Genomic DNA, 21,489 nt, shown 5'->3' with positions numbered 1-21,489 from the left:
AGTATTTAAGAGTCAGGAGCCTCTGTCAAGATTCAGTGAATTAACACGTGTATGATGCTTGTTGCGGTGACCGTAATAAATGCTGCTGGTTGTTAAGTTCATCAGCAGACCTTAAAACCAGACCATGATAATGAGACATGGCAGGAGACAAGAAGAGACCATGCAGGACGATGGCAGAAGAGGCCTCTGAGCGCCTGGAGGGAAGCCCACTACCCAGTCTCCATCTGCCACTGAGTGAAGAGTGAGGTGAAGGTAGTGGGTGGGGTTGGTCCTGCTCACCTGGGCGTGAAGGAAAAGCAGACTCGCACGGTGGGGACAAAGACGGCGTCTGCCCAGAGACACACCAGGCCTGGGGGCCGCAGCAAAGCCCAGGCAGGCCCTTGCCCTGTGCTGGAGGTGGACAGCAGTGTGGAAAACAGAGTGCAGGGCTGAGGAGTGGGCAGACTGCTGGACGCGTGGCCCACCAAAGGCAAACCTGGAGGATACAGACAACAGACAGGTAGATGGACGCAGTGAGCACAGGGCAGTGACGGCCTCCCAGCAAGGAGCTCCCAGGTCAGGCCCGAGGCCCAAGCCCCCAAGCAGAAGGGACGCATCCCCAAAAGCCAGGGTTATCCTGCCACTACAGACTGATGGGGACACAACAAAAAGAAAACCGGACCAATGTCCTTGACGAAACAGGCCAGAAGTTCTTGATGAAGGACTTGCAGACAGAATTCAACAGCACCTCAAAAGGCCACACCATGGTCAATAGGGCCTACTCCAGAGATGCCAGGAAGGTTCAGCAAATCAGTAAGTGTGACACAGAATCAGGAGTGACAATCCCATGACAGTCTCAAAAGATGATGGAAAATCTCTGATAAAACTGAACTCCCAAAACATACTCAATAAAATATTTCGTGAAGAAAAAATGAAAAATAAAAGTGAAAACCAGCAAAGGGAGGAACCACCAGAGATCCAACATTTCAGAGTCTCTGCAGGCCCCGTGGGAAGAGGAGATCTCACTGCACTGAGCTCGTTCATTGAAAGGAGTAGGAAGTCAACAAATAAATACCCTAACATTGCATCTCAGAGACCTAGAAAAAGCAAAATTAACACCCAAAGCAGTAGAAAACGGAAAAAATTAAGATCAGCTGAAATCAATAAAATTAAAACAAAAAAAAATGACAAAACAAAAAGTTGGTTATTTGAAAAAAATAAATAAAATTGATAAACCCTTAGCCAAACTAATGAAGAAAAGAGAAAACTCAAATCACTAAAATGCTCTATGAAAAACTAAATATCCCACCGGACACTACTGAAATACGGATGATAATGAAAAACTATTTTTAAAAATTTACATTTTAATAAAATAGGAAATATGAAGACATGACATTTCTAGAGACATATGACCTGCCCAAGTTGCATCAGGAAAACAGAAAAATTTAAACAGATCAGTTTCAAGCAGTAGAATTGCTGATGCCATCAGATCTCGCCAGATGCCCCTGTTGAGGAGATGAGCTGGGTTCAGAGGAGTGAAGAAAACAGCGAGAAATCATGCAAAAACGTGTACATGAGTTTCCCAGGTCGCGGGTGGGACTGCTCTGTGACCTTCAGGGTCCTCTTCCACACTGGAAGGCAAGAGAGAGCGCACACCTAGAATCTCTTTATTTTGTACGGGGACACACAGAGGAGCTTGACAGAATGTTCTTCACCAAATAAGGCAGGGGGTAGGTTTCAAAGGTGGAGCCTTGCTTTGTGGCGTCTTGTGGTCAGCAGATTGATTGACATCGCGGCACGTGACACCCATCTCAGGTGTTGTGTGGGATCACAGGGAGAGGGAGAGGAGAGCACACTTGTGTCGCACAGCCCAGTCAGCGTGCAACACCAGGCCTGTCCCCTCATATGGCTCCAGGGCGCATAGCTCGCACACACAGCCCACAGGTGGCTCGTGACAGTCAGAAGCCAACCAAAGAAAAGCCCAGGACCAGATGGGCTTTCAGCCAGGTTCCACCAGACCCTCATAGAAGAACTCCACCAATGCTTCTCCAGGTACCCCGCGATACAGGAAAGGAGGGGACCCTTTCAACCCCAGTCTGTGACATGACACGGGAAAGGAGGGGACCCTTCCAACCCCAGTCTGAGAAGCATGACAGGCAGGAGAGGTACTTTGGATCTGCAGGTCATGCTGAGGAGGCAGAGCCAGATCCCGCCCCATGTCTGTCCTCATGGCCAACAGGTACCTTGTGTTTGCACAGAGGAGGAACTGGGCCAGGGGCTGCGCCGTCGCGGGCTGGTGGAGCTGAGCTCTGGGGGAGCACCCTGTTCTGGTTCTGCAGAGGGATCCAGGGGGGCCTTCCCACTGCAAGGACAGTCACCACTTGCTGCTCAGGGCGTCTGTCTGTCAGACCTGTGACCCTGGAGGGGGCAGTTCAGTTCCCTTGAGGTGCGTGGATGGCCTCAGGGTGGGTGCTGTGCCTGCCTCTCTCCTGAGGATGCAAGACACTGAAGGCTACAAGTGCTGACAGCCCGTGTCCCTGCAGTCTTGTCTCGGTCTTGAAGGGGGTGGGGGTGTGGGGGGCTGAGAGACCCTGCACTACTGGTTTCTAGACAGACACTTATTTTAAATGATTAACTTGCCCTGTGCACCGTTGAGTGGGTCACACGGTTAAAGTAGTGGAGGGGACGGTGCGGAACTAAGGCAGGCTCCTTTCTGCTTCTGCTTATTTGTGGGGCCTGGGCCGCGGCTTTGCACAGAGGCAGCTTCCTGCGTCCCTGTTGCCACAGCCCTGTTCACCATGGAGCCACGGCCCTGGTGGCTGCTCTGTTTCCAGCATAGCCCAGCAGTGTTTCATTGCTGGGACCAAAATGCCTAGCGAGAGCAGCTCAGAGGAGGGGTATCTATTTTGGGGTCACAGTTTCAGAGGCTCAGTCCATCGTAGGTCAACTCCATTGCTCTGGGCCCAGGTGAGGCTGCATATCCTGGGAGGCAGGGCGCTCAGCTCATGTGGGTGTCAGGGGCCAGGAAAGAGGCAGGGCAGCCCCACGACTAGCCCTTCCAGCCACAGCCCACCGGCCCACACCAGGACGGACTGATTGGTCACAGCTGTCACATCTGGGCATTTCACCTCTGAATGTCCCTACACTGACAGGAGGTTTGAGGAACACCCTCAGATCCAGACCATGACACCTTCAGTTTCCTTGGAGCTAATCAATATGTGATGGTGATGATGATGAAGATGGCAACGAGGATGATGTCTAGGTTTCTGCATTCTTTAGTGGATTCAGCCCTCAGGCTCTCTGCCAGGGCAGTCTGCACTGGACTCTCAGCATCTTGGGTTTCCCATGAGGTCCCTCTCTCGGAGCTGTCTTTCCAGGGACACTTTCTGATCCCCCTGTGGTGGGCAGGTCCCTCTCTATCCAGGTCTCCTTGGCTTCTCCCCTTGAGAGCTCTCTGGTTTCCTGGGTCCTGTGTTTCTGTTTGACTTGTCCCTACTTCATGGGAAACGTCCTCCCGGGAACTACTGAGTGTGCGACAGGTGAGATCCTGGGTGTCTGCAGACGTCACCCTCCTCCACCCTGTGGAGGGCCCGCTTCTGTGGGCTGGACGGTGCTCTGCTGCATGCAGGTCAGTGCAGTGGGAAGACTGGGGGCCCCGTCCTCCCTGTGGTGCCCAGCCTGGGTCCTGCTGGGTCTCCTCCGCTGCCACCAGGCTCCATGGTGGACCTTTCCATCACTTAGTGGGGTTTCCTGTGGGACCACAGTGAACACAATCTTTTAAACACTCTGGTATCAGAGACCCTGTGCTGTCCCTGCTGTGTGAGAAGGAGAGGAAGCAGTGAGCATGGGCCCTCGGTCAGCAGCATGGTGGCTCCAGGGAGGCAGGGCCAGGGCGCACTGCCCTGCACAGCCTGGCTCCATCAGTCAGGGCCATGCCTCACTGCCTTGCCCCGTGCCTTGAGACCATCCGTGACCTTCTGAGTTTGTAACTCTGCATAGACCACCTCCCCGTGCTTGGCTTGGAAGAGTTCTTGAGGCGGGATGACCTCATGTCTCAGGACACTTAGCCTCCAGTTTTATGATTTGGATTTAATGTCCCTGTTTACACCGCTGTCATTAGCAGTGTCTGCGTCAGTCATACTTAACTTGACCTTTTACACGAACAGTACGACTTTCTCTGAGCTCTTTGTATCAGGTACTTCTGTCCTCAAATCGTCATGAGAGGTCTTTGGGGTCTGATGACTCGGGGTTCATTTCAGATCAACCTATTATGGACTATTTGTGCCACCCCCATCCCTGACCCCTTGTGTGGCTGCATGGAGACGGGGCTGGATGGGATCTGGGAGTGGGCCTGGTCTGGTAGACCCGCGTCCGTAGACCCGCGTCCTTGAGACAGGGTTCACCCTCTCCGAGCCCAAACCGAGGAGAGGCTGCGTGGGACACAGCCAGAAGGCAGCCACTGCAGGCTGGGAAGGCCCACCCTGTAGACAGTCCTCCTGGCCAGGCCGCGGCAGCCAGAGCCTCAGGGCCTTCTGGTTTGTGTTCTCAGTGGCACGTGCCAGGTGTCAGCTTCTAGTTGACAAGTCTGTGTACCTGGTTTCTGCATTCCGAACCAGCTGGAGGCCCAGAACCAGTAAGAATGGGTTTCCCCAGGGCTGGACTTCTCCCAGCACCCGGAGTCCGCCAGTCTCCTGAGGTGCAGCCAGCAGTTTTGTGATACATGTAGAATAGTTTATGGGTTTTGCCTGCCTGTGTGTGTGTCTCAATGTGTCTGTGTGTGTATGTGTCTTTGCATGTGTATGTCTGTATGTGTGTGTATGTCTGTGCGTGTCTGTGTGTGTGTGTCTGTGTATGTGTTTGCATGTGTCTGTGTGTGCACACACACGTGTACCTCCTAGATTGAACTATAAAATATGTTTTTTACCATAGGCTGGAATAAAAAGGAGAGTCAGGTCTATTGCTCTAGTCCAGACAGACCCTTTAGTCCTCAGGCTGTCTGTGGCCAGTGATCACTGATGAGTCTGAGGAGGAGGAGGCCTGGGGTCATGAAGGCTGAGGGGCCAGACTCTAGACCTGGAGCTGGACCCCAGAGGGACAGGAATAGCAAGGAGGGCTGTGTGGCCTGTTCTCACAGACACAGCTTGGAGCCCCAGAGGCCCCCCGTGGGGCCACATTCTGGGTGATCGTTGTCCCCTCCTCTGCCCAGGGCACATGCCAGGTGCTTTGTGGTCACCTGTAAAGGGCCTGGGCCAGGTGCACAGGCATGAAGGGGAAGGAGTGGCAAAGGGCAGCCTTGGGGGCCTCACTGCTGAGGTACGCTGACGAGTCTCCTCCTGTGCTAGTCAGGGAGCCCTGTCTCCACAGGAGTGCGGGGGCCTTCTGCATGGACACACTGAGACGGTCCTTTCTGTATTGTGCAGCCCGTAGCAGCAGAGTCCCTTCCTGTCTCCCAGGACGTCAGTGAGCAGGTGGGGTTTTTTCACCCTGGTCTTCTAGCTTCGCTTAGAGGTCAGGAGGATGGGGCTGGCCTCAGTGTCCTGAGTGATGGCTACAGGGTGGGTCAGGGCCTCCTCTCGGCCTAATCTTGGCTGGTGGGCAGTGCGGGAGGTCACTGCAGACGGGCTGTGAGGTGCTACCGTTGGGCAGCTAAGGAGCAGGGACCTGTGGCACAGGAGCTGTCCCAGAGAAAAGACAGGGACCTGACGTGCAAGCTGGTGCAAACCAGACAGGCAGCATGGGAGCCTGGAAGGTGGGGCCTGCTCTCTGGAGTCCGCGGGTGCCTGTGTTCAAATGGGTGGCCATCTCTACCACCCTGGGCCGAGACTTGGGCAGACAGCAGCAGCTGGGGGAGGCCACAGCTGGAATTGGCTCAGTCAGTGGAAGACGGTGGCCTATGAGCAGAGCTTCTCAGGAAGATGGTGGGGCGTGGGTGTGAGCACCAGGGGAAAGGGTCAGCTCCTTCCACAGTAGTGGGTGGAGAACAGTCTGGGCCTCCAGTCTGGGAGAGATGAAGGAAGAGAGCCCTGGGGGCACTATTTCAAAGAATGGTCTTCCAAGGAGATTTCTCAGAGCTGTTGGGTAAGAAATTAGATGCCACAGTAAATTCCAAACCCAGGAGCCTGCTTATTTTCAATAATTCCTTTTCAGCTGGACCAGGAAGCTCTTGCTTGACTTGGTTCATGGAGTTAATCAGGCTCTGTTTTCGTTTCTGACAGTTAACTGTCAACGGTGCGTTTCAGCACAGCGGGTACACTCTCCACGGTGCTGCCAGGCAGGCGCTGGGGGAGAGCCCTTACAGCTCAGCTGGTTTCCCCGAGAACTGCCTCAGCTTTGCCTTCATTCCTCGTTGACTTTTGAGAAGCAATTTCCTTAAGAGTACAAATTGGATTATTCCTCTTTATTGAATTGGCTTTCTGCTAATGAGGTATTGTATGCATGTTGGACTGGAAAGGCTGGTTGGAGTCATTTAGCATTTCAGAGTTGGAAGGCATTGATTAGGGCTTTGCTAATAACTCAAGCGGAGTTTGGTAATAAAAAGGCTTCTACCAGATGCAGCTAATAGCCACAAAAATCCAGCCAGACAGAAGGCGGCTGCAGGACTGAGGTAACTGGGCCCTGAGCGCTGGCAGCACTGGGCAATTTGATGCCCGTCAGCAATACTGCTCCCACAGCCCCACCCGGGCCAGGACATCTCCCATCCCACAGCTGGTCCTCGGCCCGTGGGTTGCATTGCCCAGGGGAAGCGCCTGCCCATGCTGCAGGCTGCTCCGTCAGGAAACCAGGTGTGGAATGTGGAAGTGTTGCCTGACAGGGAGAAAAACCAGGTGCATTAGTGCCTTCCCCGTGGATGGTTCCCCTTCTGACCTGAGGCTGATTTCTTCCCAGTTTAAGATCGAGGGAGAATGGTGGACGTGGATCGACTATGGCCGCTTCCAGGAGCTCGTCCAGGAGTACGAAGATAGCGGTGGGTCAAAGTCCTTCAGTGCAGAGGACTACATGGCCAAAACCCCTCCCTGGGCTTTATTCGGTGCCAGGGAAAGAGGCTTTGATCCCAAGGACACAAGACATCAGAGAAAGAACAAATCCAAGGACGTTTCTGGATGTTGAGCTTATCTGAATTCCGGATGCGGGAGGACAGAAGCGAGGCAGCCCCCATGTCCTCGACCCTGCAGATCTTGTCTCCCCCATGCCTGTCCTGTGGGACTGGAGACGGCCACACACTTGGTGCCTTGGAGCAGCTCCCCACTTCTTGCCTGGACTCTGTGCCTCCCCGCTGTATTTCTGAGAGGAGGTTGTTTGGGCAGGGAAGAGCCATGACTAGGATTTAACTAGTGGTTTTGAATCAGTCTTTGCGAGACATCCGGAGTGTCACTCATGGGAGCCTTGTGCAGCGTGGACACAGGCCCCACCTTGGGCCCTGGGCTTCTTGTGCCCCTGGTTACAGAGATTGGCTCCAGCCCTTCTCACAGCCTGCAAAGCCTGTCAGCTGTCAGTTTGCAAATCTCTAAGTACTGCATTGATTACATCACTATGCACCACTGGAGCTTTAGGAAGCTCTTCTGGACCGCACTCTGCCAGTCCCCAGGTCCCCACCGTCACCATGGGACACGGTACATGGCCACATGGAGCAGAGGCGTCCTCTTGCCAGAGGGGTGCCTCCCAAGGGCCCTGGGCCATCTGCCTCCCCTGCGCCCTGGGCTTCTGGTTGGCAAGGCCGCTGCCTGGGCCTCCTCTTGCCACTGGGGTCCCCCCTGTACTCTGTGGCTCTCACTGAGTCACACAGTCTGTTCTTGAAGGCTCAGGCTTTCTCTAATGGAAAACAACACACTCAATATTTTTTTTTTCAAGTTGTCAAAGTTATTTTAAAATTCTTTTATCTAAAAATAAATGAAACGATCTTTTCTGAAGACTTGGAGCACAAATATTCTCATGTGCCCAGCGTAAGGTCCTTCTGGTCCTCCGGGATCTGAGCCCTGCCAGACCCACCTCCTCACGCGGCAGCTGTTCTGTGAGGCTGAAGTTAGATTCATAGGTGACGCAACCCTCCTGCCTGCTTAGTTGAAAAACGATACCGTGTTTATTTCTAAGTGGCAAGAGTCAAACACCTCTCCCTTGTGACGTGGGACGGTGAATATGGGAGAACCCCCCTCCCCTCTCTCTCTCTCTCGTTCTTCCACTGTCTGCTTCACTTCTGAGGCCAGACGTGTGGGGGCTTTCCCCAATGACCGACGGCGTGGCTGTGACCTGGGGTTGGCTCAGTTCTGACACTGACTAGAGGTGGCACACAGCCCCCGGGTTAGGGGCTTGGTCCCGACAGCAGTTGGTTAGTGGATCCCTGAGTCACTGAGGCTGCAAGTGGGGGGTCCCCTCAGTTCCCCTCCTGGGCCTGGTAAGTTGCTTAACAGGCTCTCAGAACCCGGGACGACCATGTGCAGACTGTGATTTGCAGGGAAGGTGGAGGGGGCACTACCCTCTCCTCTCCCACCAATCTGGAAGCCCCACAGACCCCATAGTTGGCAGTCTTAAGCAGCTCTGTCACTAGACACCATGCGTCTCCAGCTCCTTGCCCCTGCTGGAGGGTTGGGAATGGGCTGAGAGCTTCAAGGACCAGCCCAAGTCCAGAAGCCCAGCCAGGGCACCTGAGAACATCCCAGAGAGTATGAGCTGTCCACATGGAGCCGCCAAAGGCCAGATGTTAGGACAAAGGGCATAGATAGCTAGCACCCCTGCCACCCCGGAGATAAAAGGGTTCTAGGACCTTTGTGTCAGGATGCAGGGGGAGAGAGGACAGATATGTGTGTCATTGTTATGGCTGGGATGTGAGGTGATACCGAAGCCTTGTTACAGCAGGAATGTCCCAGGGTGAAATGAAGGGGCTCATCCTGGGGTGGATGCCCTGGGGGTGGCAGTGGGCAGGTGGCACCTAGCTGGAGGGTTGGCTCATGGGCCTTCCCTGGAAGGTGCGCCCTCCCTGCACACCCTACCCTGCCTCCCTGCTCCCCGACCCCACCGTTTGTGAGCAGCCCCTTCCCCCTGTCTCACCTGCCATCCATCCATCCATCTGTGCACTGAGACCTGCAACCTGAGCCCCAAGTGAACCTTCTCTCAGATGTTCTTGTGGATATTTTGGTCACAGGGAAGCTGAAGCTGCGTAGCAGGGTCACAGGTGGGGGAGACAGGCATCACAGCACCTGTCCCCCACCCCCAGGCTTCAGCACACAGAGGCAGCCCCGCAGGGCAGTGGCCCTGTGCTAGCAAACGGAAGCACCTTCATGGAGAAGCATGTGCTATGGAGCCAGAGCCCAGCTGGGTGTGGGATGGCTCGCCAGGCATCCAGGTGCCGGAGGCTGAGGGGGCCCTATGTTTACCCCAACCAACAGACCCCTCCCTTAGAGAAAGCAAACCTCTGGACTCTGCCTCCGTGACAGGTAAGGAATTGTTCTTGTATGCCTGAAAACATTTGAGAACAGATCAAAGGATATTTCTGGCCTTGAGCTTATCTGACTTCAGAATGCTGAAGGACAAACTAAATGGCCCAGAAGGTTCTTCTTTCTATTTAAAAAAAAAAAAAAAAAAAAAAAGGAGGAATAATAACATGGCACATTGATCCCAGTTCACAGTCACAAGGAGATTCTGGAGTGCCCAGGGCACCTTCAAGGGAATCTGGAATCTACCCGAACAGAGAGTGGGAGGGGAGGGACCCGGGTCCACCACCATGGTCTGCTTGCAAACAAAGCCTCTGATTCCCATTGGAATCTTTCCTGGCAAATGGTTCTAACATTAGCTGAAAAATTAGCCACCAAGTGGGAATAGTTAAGAAATTTTAGAAAAAATAACAAAGTTGCCTTGTAAGATACCAAAACATGATAATAATTAAAATGAAACAAAACCAGTTTCCAAAATGAGTGGGGGCTTAGTGACACTCTTCCTTTGGAACAGTGTAACAATGAGCAAAATAACTAAATCAACCAATTTCATTTTTTTTTTCTTGGTACCAGGAATTGAACCCAGGGGCACCTTATCACTGAGCCACATCCCCAGCCCTATTTTATTTTGGGACACGATTTTGCTAAATTGCTGAGGCTGGCCCTGAAGTTGCATCCTCCTTCCTCAGCCTCCGGAGTCCCTGGGATTACAAGTGTGCACCATTACACCTGGCCGCAAGGCTTTGCTTCAAGTATTGTGGGGCTCTGTTGTCAGGTGCCACCAATCTGTAGCCATGTGTCTTTGTAGTAGATCGTAGAGTGTGCTTTGCTTCAGCCGGACTTGCTGTTGCTGGACACCTGTTGTCAAGCACAGGCAGTGGCTCTTGTCTGCTGGGAGACTTCCCCTTCTCGCTGGGCTACTTCTCTGTGGGCTACTGCTTTCCTGGTCCTTCCCGTCCCTTCCCTTCCCACCTCACTGTCTCTGAATCTATGGTGCGGCCCCTGGCCAGGGCCTGTGGCTGGAGGACCATTGCTCTCTGGAGCATCTGCCATCTGTCTCTTGATGAGGTGCTCTGAGGTGGTTGCTCTTTAAAGTCTCCAGGCTTGTGGCCGATCCTCCCTCCCGCTGCCTCCTTTGGTGAGGAGACCCTGTTTAAGTCCCTTGCTGCAGATTTTACTATATGTATTTTTCCTGTTGGTGTCACCCCACGAGGGTGGCCCTCAGTGGTTCCTACACAGTGAGATGGCCGCTCCTTCCTCACTTCCCTCCCTCTCGTGAGAATCACACAGTGGTCTCTGCACATTGCAGATCCAGCAGCACGATTGCATGTGCTCAGCTGTAGGCAATTGTATTTAAGGCAAAGGGGCCATAGTCTCTGAGGACGGCCGTGCTGTAGTCCTCACAGGGTCCTATCCTCAGTGGACCAAGTCAACTGCGTCCTTTGTGAAAACTCAACTCTTGGGCGATTCTGCTGATGGTGAATTGTTCTACTTCTTGTTCATCTGGCAGTGTCTGAACTTTGCTATTTTTTAATATTTTGTGTTAGTTGTAGATGGACACAATACCTTTATTTTTATGTGGTGCTCCTGATCGTCCCAGTGCTCCTGCACTGGCTAGGTGGGTGCTCTGACACTGAGCCACAACCCCAGCCCCAACTTTGCTATTTTTGAAGACTTCCACTAGATAGATAGAGAATTTGGGCTGAGAGTCAATTTCATCTCATTTTCTGATGAAGTCAACTGCTAATTTTATTGAGGCTCATTAGTTTCTCTTGAGAAGATTTGTGTGTGTGTGTGTGTGTGTGTGTGTGTGTGTGTGTAGGTTTGGTTGATTTTCAGACTTCTAAAATTGGGCACCATGGCACACAGGAGGCTGAGGCAGGAGGATCACAAGGTCGAGGCTAGCCTCAGCAACTTAGCCAAAGCCCTAAGCAACTTAGTGTGAGACCCTGTCTCAAAATAAAAAATAAAAAAGGTCTGGGGAGGTGGCTCAGTGGTTAAGTGCCCTTGGGTTCAATCTCTATTATCAAAGGTTAAAAAAAAAGTAAATAAATAAATAAAGGGGCTGAGGATGTGGCTCAGTGGTAGAGCACCCCTGGGATCCACTCCCCCCCAAAAAAAACTTGCAGACCTGTGGAGGAGGCCAGTTCACAGTGATGGCCAGTGGCTGGAACGGGGAGGTGTGGACGACAGGTCCTTATCAAGTGCACCTGGGCCACTCTGGCAAAGATCGAGTTTTCCACCAATATTAGCACCCATGAATTAAAGGGGATTGAAATCACACACAATCTGTTCTGCAAACAATGGGCTGCAATTAGAAATGACAAGAAAATGCAAGAATCCCCAGGTCAGAGAGGAAGCCACAGTCCCCTGGGAGGTCCTTGCAGATGGGTGGGGACCCAAGTGCTCACCTGGGGAGCCGCAGCTGCGGGTGATGTGGCTGTGGCACTGCCTGGGGATGGACGGTGTGTGTGGCCAGTGCTGGACGTCCAACACGTGTGACGTCCACCTGAAGGGCAGCCTCTCCCAGAGGGGCATCAGCAGTGGACACAAGTGAAACAGCAGAGAGGTCGTGGAAGCCAGAGGCAGCATTCTGGAACCGCCAGTAGAGCGGCGGCATGAGCCAGGGGCACCCAGGGCTTAGAGGCAGGTCACTGAAATGGAACCTGACTCTGAGGACAGCGGTGCTGGCTCAGCGGGGACATGGGACAAACCACTGAGCCGCCCACTTCAGACGAGTGGATTTTATGGTATGTGAAGTGCGTCTCCATAAAGCTGGGTGAGGCGCACAGAGGCCAGCCTCCCTGCTCACAGGACTCAAAGGAAGCACAATAAAGGAGTCCAGTCCTTCCTGCCGTGCACCAGGAGGGTCCCGCAAGGACAGCTCCGGCTCCCGAGCAAGACTGCCCAGCTCCCAGCTGCCCTCGTGGGCAGAGGCCCTGCTGGGAGGCCTTCTGGGACAGGTTGCCTCTCACAGGCCCTAGCTGACATGATGCCCTGGCCTAGAGACCGCTCTTCTAGAACCACTGTGGGTCCAGAAGCAACGTAAGAACCAGCTGGTAAAGGAACGGTCAGAGAGTCTTCCTGGAGCGTCCTACACACGGGAACACGAAGGCAAACCTGGGGGACTGCTGCCCAGGGTGCGATGGACTGACCTTACTTGAAAAGATCATGTGGTTTAGTTAAAAAAATGCTAAAAACTCAACTGGATAGGGGACTGGTTGTGAGCGCTCACCTAGCATGTGCAGGGCCCTGGGCTCGAGCCTCAGTACCCGATGAAAATAAATAAAATAAAGGTATGTGTCCACATACAACTAAAAAGTAAATATTTTTTTAAAAACTGGTTAAAGGAACAAAGGATGTGGAACAGATAGAGAGTGGGCTACAAGATAGAAAAACTTCATTTTCACCAAGGAAATGAAAATGAAGACAATATTCTCCCATCAAATTGTAAGGTTTTTTACATCATCATAAAGATTATGTAACAGTATTTCAAAAGCACTTTGGCAGTTCATACCAAGAACCTCTATCTTTAACCTTGGATTAAAGGATTTAAAGGGGAAAATCACATTTACAAGTACTTATTAAAGCATCTTATAACAGCAAAAAAAACCCCTCAGAAACCTGAATGTCCACTGGGAAGGGCATCGATTATCTCAAAAGAGTGGCATAGTGTGACGCCTCGCTGTGCGGGTGACATTCAGGAGGCGTCTGTGGAACGCTGACGTGGCTCTGGTCATCACTGGGGATTCCTTGGCAAATACACGATGCTGACGGACACTCATCAGAGACGTGAGTGTCCAACATGTGACTGTGACCTGTGGCCAGAGCCACAGGAAGGTGGTCCCCAGGAGAGCGCACCTGGCAGGGCTCTGGAGGGCCTCCGGGCCTGAGAAGAATGGTAGGTGGGAAAGGGCCAGGCAGGAGCCTGGAGCAGGGAGGAGAGCAGGGAGGAGACGGCTGGCTAAGCCCTGCGAGAGCCTGGTTTGCTTGTTCATCAGATGCAGAGGCCAGAGGCTGAGAGACGAGTTGCCAAGGACGTTCACAGACCTGGAGAGCTGTGGCCGACGGGCTTGGTGTTGGTACAGCACCAGCCACGCAGGCTGGCCTCGGGATAGGGTGGATGGTGCTGCCATTCTCCCTGGGTCCAGGAGCTTGAGTGCACTGTGGACATGCAGGCTCACAGCCCTTCTGGACTCCCCAGGAGAAGGTCCGACAGGCCTGCGGAGGACAGAACTATGACTAATTGAAGGCCCAGGAGAGGGCAGGGGTGAGAACAGGAAGGCCCAGCCCTGGTCACAGCAGGGGAGAGGGAGACACACAGACCCAGCAGGGAGGGCAGGTGACTCCAGGAGGACCCCCGGAAGATGTTGATGGGAGGTGTCGGAGGCCCACTAACACCTGCAGCAAGGTACTGGTGGCAGTGACAGGAGCAGTATGTGATGGGCGCGGAGCTTAGAAGAGAACACGGGGTCATTGAATCACACAAACACCGGAGGCCCCGGGGTGGGTCCACGTGAATCCATCTGTCACACAACAGGTCCGATGGCTCCGCCAGCTCCTCTCTCCTGAGGGGAGGTCCTGAGCCGTGAGTCAGCCCAGGTGGGGAGCGACAAGTGACGAGAGCAGTTGAGGACAAGTGTATTTGGAGCTCTCAGTTTCAGGGCTCAGTCCACAGAAGGCCGACTTCGCTGCTCTGGGGCCCAGTGAGGTAGGACTTCACAGTGGGCTGGGAGTGGAGGAGGACAGCAGCTCAGGACAGGGCTCCAGCAAGCAGAGAGGGCTCCACTCACCAGGACAAGCCCAGAGGGTCACCCCAGCACCCACCTCCCCCGACCACACCCCGCCTACCTGCAGTCATAACCCAGTTAGTCCCTATTGGGGGATCAATGCTTGGGTCAGATCAAGACTTTCCTAACCCCGTTCGTTCACCCCTGAACCCTCTTGTAGTGTCTCACACGTGAGCTTTAGGGGGACACAACACCCTCTTTGCCAAGAAAATGGCTCATCTCAGAGGGAGATTGTTGCTCCAGCACTTGGGCCAGAGCCATCACCAAGCCCACATGTGCCTGAATGAGGAATAAACAGGTTCTGAACTCCTGAGGTTTTGGGGCTGCTTGTTGCTGCAGCACAGCCTGGCACAGGCTGACTGACACAGATTCCTGGTCAGGCAGGAGGCAGATCTGTGGGTCGTGAAGACGCCACGTTGCATGTCTTCTGCCTCCTGTGTCCCTGGCATTCAGCCAGGTGGCTAAAAAGGGCAGCATTATGAAGACTTGTTTGGCCTCCAAAACCCACTTTCCCATTACAAAATGTCACAGTCTTCCAGTTTTAGCAGCATTTCCTCCTGTTCCCATAGCAACCCTACTTTCTGGGACAGAAGCTGGACTCTCCTAAAGGGATGGAGAACACACTTCCACTTCCTCCTCTGACCTTCTGGAGCTTTCCAGTGGGTGGTGGAGACGAAGGGGCGGGGTCTTCTAAAAGACCAGGCGGTGGAACAGAGGTGAAGAACAGGACGTCCCCCTTGCCTCACTGGCTGCCAGAGAAGGCAGAGGGGGTTCCAGGTTTGGATTCAGGGGACAGTGTGGTCTGGGAGCACCAGGGGGCCCAGCTCCAGCCGAGCACACCCCAGCATGCGGCCTGCCCCCGTGCCTTCTGGGCATGTGACTTCCCGGGGTCGTCCTGCGAGTTGCCAGGACCCTGTCTGAACTCACAGCCCCAGCACCTGAGGAATCTCACCCGAGGAATCTCGTGGACCTGAGGCTGCTGAGTCTCAGCCAGTGTGGCCGTCTACATCTCTGCCAGGATCCGCTTTCTGTTCTTCCTACATGGAAATCTTGGTTTTGGTTGTCGATGTCATTTGACCAAAGAACTGTGTTACCCCGAGAGAATCCCATGCTGTGCTTGGGGAGCAAATGGCCTCTGTCCTCCAGACCCACAGCAACTCTGAGGAGACCAGGATGTGTGGACGCGTCCTGCTCTGCACCCTCAGCCTGAAGGGTGGGGGGAGCTGGGAGCAGTTAGCAGGGGACACAGACCCAGGGCGCAGGGCAGCGGGGCCTTCAGTGGACCAGGGAGAGCCCAGAGCTTTAGAGTGCGAGGCCTGGCTGCTGGCCATCCTCACAGCAGGACTCTCCCCAGCAGCTGGGGCAGGAAGAGAGGGCTGGGGAAAGGCCCCAGGAGATGGGGGCAGAAGGTGGGCAGCGGGCAGTGTGAGCTGCTCCAGGGTCTGCCTGTGGTGCTATGTAGAGGGGCAGTGTTGAGATCTGACTGTGCTGGCCTCACAACGGGAGGATGGAGCCGGGGGCAGAGCCTGCTGATTGCGAGCCTCCCAGGGCCCAGGGCTGCCCAGGAAGCCCAGGTGCGGAGGCTCTGGTGGAGCAGTCTTCGCCAGCCTCCCGGAGGCCACCCTTTCTGCCAGGCTGTCTCACGTGGCCTGTGTGGGGCTGGCCCCCAGTCCTGTGGCCGCTCTCCTCCCTGGCTCTGGAAACTTCCCCTGCAGCCTCACTCTCCTGGGCTGTGGAGACCTTCATTTCCTCTCCAGTGTGACCAGGGACAACTGGGATGAGATGCCCGGCCTCATTGGCCTTTTCCAGTTGTCTCCCAGGGGCCCCTGGCTGGCCATCCGCCGTTGCACAAACCACATGCTGAAGTGCGGTGGGGATGGCTCTGTGCCTCGTCTCCTGCACAGATGGCTGGATTGCATAAGTGAATCCAGAGCCAGGCCTTGCTCGAGGGAAATGGGAGTCCCCTCCTGTCTCTCATGGGCACCTACGATTTCCTTCCTCTGTCTTCCTGGGGGGACGTCTGCAGGGGCTCATCGAGAGACGCTGTCTTGGGGCTTTGACCCTTTCTAGATGTCCAGGGTGCCTTTCCTACTCTGGGATGGACAATGGGACTCCATTTCTGGAGTTCGGGTAGATTCTGTCCCTCTTCCATGCAGTGTGGCCTGGCCCGGCTTTGGTACGCTGCCCTTGGCTTCTGATTACCACTTCTGTCCCAGGTGGCAGCCTGTGACAGGTGAGTCTGGCTGTCAGTCTGGGTGAGTGGCAGGTATGTCTTCTCAGAACTTTCCGGGTCTCCAGAGAAGCCATTGTGTGGTGAGGGTTGGTGATGTTCCTGTTTTCCAATGTGGCTCGGAAGTGAGGTGTCTGTCCCTCAGGCCTTCCCGTGGCCTCTCCGTGTGATCGCGTCCCGACCCTGTGCTCAGCTGCCCAGGCCACCATGGGGCCTCAAGGATGGCAGCACTTGTCTCTCAGCGCTGGGCTGGAAACCCAGGGCCAGGTGCCAGACACCCCAGGAGACCCCCAGCTAGTCCTGCTGGGAGGGAAGCAGCCTCTTCAGAAGGGTTTGACCAGGCACGAGGACCCTGCCTCACAACCCAGCCCCCAGGCCTCACTTCCCCACCATGGACCCACCCACAGGCCCCTTCCTGAGGAACTCCCGCATCAAGGTCCAGAGTCCCCTCTAAATGTCACCTAAACCAGATGTGGCTGGACTCGGCAGGTTCATTCCGAGGCAGGTGCCCCTCACTCTGAGCGGCCACAGGCCACCCAACGTGGAGCAGGTAAGTACAAAATGAGGCACGTGCAGGGCCTGGCAGGGAGCCGGGCTCCAGCTCCACAGCATCTAGCAGGCGCTGAGCGGGGATGGGGACCCCCACGGAGGCCCTGGGCACCCAGGCCAGCTCCCTGCACAGAGGGCCTTTCCCCATCGAGTCGACTCTCCTGCCAGACACTGGTCTGACCTCTGGGAAACAACCAGTGACCCCTCCCTGGCTTTTCCCACCCTACCCGGTGGCTTTCCCGCCACCCCGTGACAAGGCTCAGCCCTGGGGCTCTGGCTCTGAGGCCATACAGAGCCCCGGCTCCTGTGTGTCTGCTCCAGGGACCACCCTTGGAGCGCAGCAGCTGTGCCTGCGGGCAGTTCTGCTCTTCCAGCCTGAGAAGCCCACTCAGGGGCGGGGGTTGCGCACCAGGCCTGGAGACCCCAGATCTGGACGCCCCGCAGACCCCAAACATGGACACCCCACCCTCGAACCTAGTCTTTGTGTTGCTGAGTGAAGGTGTCAAGGTGAATTGACTTAAAATCCATGGCACACGCTTCAAGTGTTCAGTGTGACACATTCGACACACATCTACCCCCATGACTCCACCCCCATTAGGAGATCCCTCCCCCAAATCCCTCACACCCCTTCCTCCAGCCACCCATCTGCCCAGTCTCCGTCTTCTCGTGGTGGATGTGACGGGCTCGTGTGGTCTGTGATTTTCATTCCCTGGCTCCCTCCGCTCGGCACACGCAGACTCACGCACGCTGCTGCGCCCGCCGAGGCCTTGGATTTTGCTGCCAGGAGTCGCTCTACTGGACTGTCATACCACAGTCGTCGCCTGTGAACAGGTGTTGGGACCGTCCCACTTGGGGGTGTGGCAGTGAAGCTGTGGTGAACATCAAGTGCGAGCCCCCACTGCCAGGCCTTTCTCTTGGGAAAATACAGTAACCAGGAAGGTGAGATGGGAAACCTCCACGCTGCTGTCCACAGTGCGTGTGCCCCTGTGCATCTGCATGCACACTGTCAGTGACTACACACCTGCACACACCCACACATGCAGGCACATGCACACACCTGCACACACACAGTCACACACACTCACACCCATGCATGCAGGCACACGACACACACCTGCACACAGTCACACACACCTGTACCTACACATGCAGGCACACGCACACATACACACACCTGGACTCACACATACAGGCACATGCACACACACATACCTGCACATACACAGTCACACATACCCACACACACACACACACCTACACACACACACAGTCACACACACCTGCACCCACACATGCAGACACACGCACACACAAGCCTGCACACACACAGTCACACACCCCCACACCCACGCATGCAGGCACATGCAGTCACACACCTGCACACAGTGACACACACACACCTGTACACAGTCACACACACCCGCACCCACACATGCAGATGCACACACACACCTGCACACACAGTCATACACACCCACACCTATGCATGTAGGCACATGCACACACACCTGCACACAGTCACACACACCCGCACCCACATATGCAGACACACTCACACACCAGCACACAGTCACACACCCCCACACCCACGCATGCAGGCACATGCACAATCACACACCTGCACAGAGTCACACACACCCACACATGCAGGCACACGCACACATACATGCCTGCACACACACAGTCACACACACCCGCACCCACGCATGCAGGCACATGACACACACCTGCACACACACAGTCACACCCGCACCCGCGCATGCAGGCATACAAACACCTGCATACACTCAGTCACACACACCTGCACCCACACATGCAAGCACACACACACATCTGCACCCACACATGCAAGCACACACACACATCTGCACCCACACATACAGGCACACGCACATGCACATGCATGCACACACACACATCTGCACACACACATACAGGCACACGCACATGCACATGCATGCACACACACAGTCACACACACCCGCACCCACACATGCAGACACACACCTGCACATACACAGTCACACACATCCACACCCACACATGCAGGCACACACACACACCTGCACACACACATGAACACACACAGTCACATCCACGCATGCAGGCACATGCACACACACACACACCCGCACCCACAAATATAGGCACACACACACCTGTACACACGCAGTCACACGCCCGCACCCACACATGCAGACACACGCGCACACACAGTCACACCCACACCCACACCCATGGATGCAGGCACATGAACAGTCACACATCTGCACACAGTCACACACACCCACACCCACACATGCTGCACGTGCACACACACACAGTCACACACATCTGCACCCATGTATGCAGACATATGCACACACACAGTCACACACACCTGCACCCATGTATGCAGACACACGCACACACACACATGCACACTTGTAAACACATACACAGCCTCCACATGCAACATGTGCACACACATGTGAGCATCACTACTGGTACCCTCCATTCCTTTATGTGAACCATTCATTTGGCGTCTGCTTCCTTTGGTCTAAAGGGATGCCTTTAACATTTCTTGTATCCAGGTCCAATAAAAATTATTTTAGCTTTTCTGTGTCTCTGTATTTCACCTTCATTTTTGAAAGATATTTTTGCTAGATATAAAATTCCAGATATTCAGAGTTTTTTTTTTGCTTTGATTATTTTATTGTTGTTTCTTTTCATTTTAAATGTGAGACAGGTCTTGCTAAGTTGTTAAGGCTGGCCTTGAACCTGAGGTCCTCCTGCCTCAGCCTCCCAGGTGACTGGGATTACAGGTGTGCGCCACCGTACACAGCTTCTTTCCTTATTTTCAAGATGCTGTTTTACTCGCTGTCTGCTCCCTTGCTTTGTTCTGACAAGAAGCCTATTGCCGTTCTTGTCTTTGATCCTGGGTGTGGAGCATGTCTTATTTTCCTGACTGCTGCTTTTAAGTCTTTATTTTTTAACCCCTGGCTTCGAACACTTGATAATGATGTGCTTTGATATAATTTTCTCCAAGTTTCCTGTTTACAATTCTGTCACAGTTGGAAAATGCTTAGCTTTTACTTCTTCAGATATCTCTCGGTCTCTGTTCTCCTCTGGGAGCTGCGATGCCATGAGCTCAGGCACTTGGAGGCCCACAGATCATGGGGTTCTTCTTGCCAACTTCTCTCCCTCTGTGTGTTTCATTTGGATAATTTTTCTTGCTAAACCTTTGGGTTTCACATCCTTTTTTCCTGACCTCTCTGAGATCAGACCTTAGTCCCCCCTTTGAGTTTTTCATCTGAGACATTTCAGTTTTCACCTCTGGGACTTTCTGTATGTCTCTAATTAACTTTTGAACTTACCGAACGCAGTCCAATACCTGTCTTCATACCCCTACTTGCTGATTTCAACGTCTTTGTCTGTTCTAGTAAGAGATCCTGGTGTCCTCCGAGCCTGGTCTTCCTTCTCCTGAGGCCTCGGGCCTTCCTACATCTGCGCGCTCAGTAGCTCTCTGAGTGCCGACGGGATGAGTCTTACCTTCTACGCTGCTGGGTGCTTGTCTCTTCCCATGTCGTCCTCTGTAGTTGGTGTAGTTAGGGAACTTGGAAACAGTTTGGTTCTTCAGGGTCCCGCCTGAGAGGTTTGTTAGGTGGACCAGAGCAAGGTCCAGTGTAGGGCAAGGCCCTCTTGACCACTCAACCCAATGCCCCAGGTGTTGGGAGGCTTTTCCTGTCCAACTACGTTGCTCTTCTTGCTCTGTGTGGGTGCCGGGCACAGCTCCATCTAGTCCTCTCGGGTGATCTGTGTCTGGCCCAGGTAGCTGTCCTCACACTGAGGTGCTGATCAGTGTCTGGTGGGTGCTCCAGGGGGACCTGTGCAGACCCTGGGCCTGGCTCCCCGTGGTTCTCTCCCTTTCTGTTCCCTGTTCTGCACAATCCAACTCCCCACCTCCTCACACTCCCACTCCCCACCTCTCCACACTCCAACTCCCCACCTCCCCACACTCCAATTCCCCTCCTCTCCACACTCCCAGGCTGAGGGATCTTTGAGCTGGGTGATTGGCAAGGAGATGGGCATAGCACACACTTTGTGGCATCAGGGACTAGAGTAAAATAGTTGTCTGCCACAACAGACTCTGGGGTCAGACTCTTGTACCGTCCAGGGGCATGTGAGGCAGTGGGCGTCACCTCCTGCCGGCCAGGATGGCTGTGCCAGCCTCTGCTGTCGCCAGCACAGGTTCACACAGGAGCCGGGGTGGGAAGGTCCTCCTGCATCTAGTGGCCTGGGCCTCATGTTCAGATGGGGTCACTCGCTCTGAGTTCTGGGCTGGGGGTTGTTTCTGTGCAGCTTCAGAGAGAGCAGCTGGTCCCATATAAGCCACTACACCAAGTGTCATGTCTCTGGATGACATGACAGCGTCTGTGCAAAGTGCACACAAGTGCTTGCCTCAGACTGTCCCCAGGGTGTCCCTGAGATGCTGAGAGAGCCCTCGACTGGAGCCACCTGGCTCTCGGCATTCTCT

The 21,489-nt window shown here is 54.3% G+C and overlaps 1 protein-coding gene across 6 annotated transcripts in view; it reads left to right on the top strand.

Moving 5' to 3' along the window:
* The window catches only part of Tyw1b (tRNA-yW synthesizing protein 1 homolog B), a 175,401-nt gene that overhangs the window by 106,231 nt on the left and 47,681 nt on the right, over nt 1-21,489 (top strand). For 4 of the 6 annotated variants that reach the window (XM_058583040.1, XM_046456018.2, XM_046456017.2 and 1 more), the window contains one exon: nt 6,865-7,886. The exons of the other annotated variants lie outside the window; for them this stretch is intronic. In XM_058583040.1, coding sequence (XP_058439023.1) covers nt 6,865-7,086 — 222 coding nt within the window. In that variant the 3' untranslated portion in view covers nt 7,087-7,886. Of the gene's footprint in view, nt 1-6,864; nt 7,887-21,489 lie in introns of those variants that run through there. 6 annotated transcript variants of the gene reach the window in all.

The sequence above is a fragment of the Marmota monax genome, unplaced genomic scaffold (assembly GCF_021218885.2).
Source record: "Marmota monax isolate L192 unplaced genomic scaffold, Marmota_monax_Labrador192_F-V1.1 WCK01_AAM20220418_F8-fsc00235, whole genome shotgun sequence".
In the NCBI taxonomy this organism is placed as follows: domain Eukaryota; kingdom Metazoa; phylum Chordata; class Mammalia; order Rodentia; family Sciuridae; genus Marmota; species Marmota monax.
The sequence above is the reverse complement of the archived record's forward strand: the minus strand, read 5'-3'. Positions and strand labels throughout refer to the sequence as shown.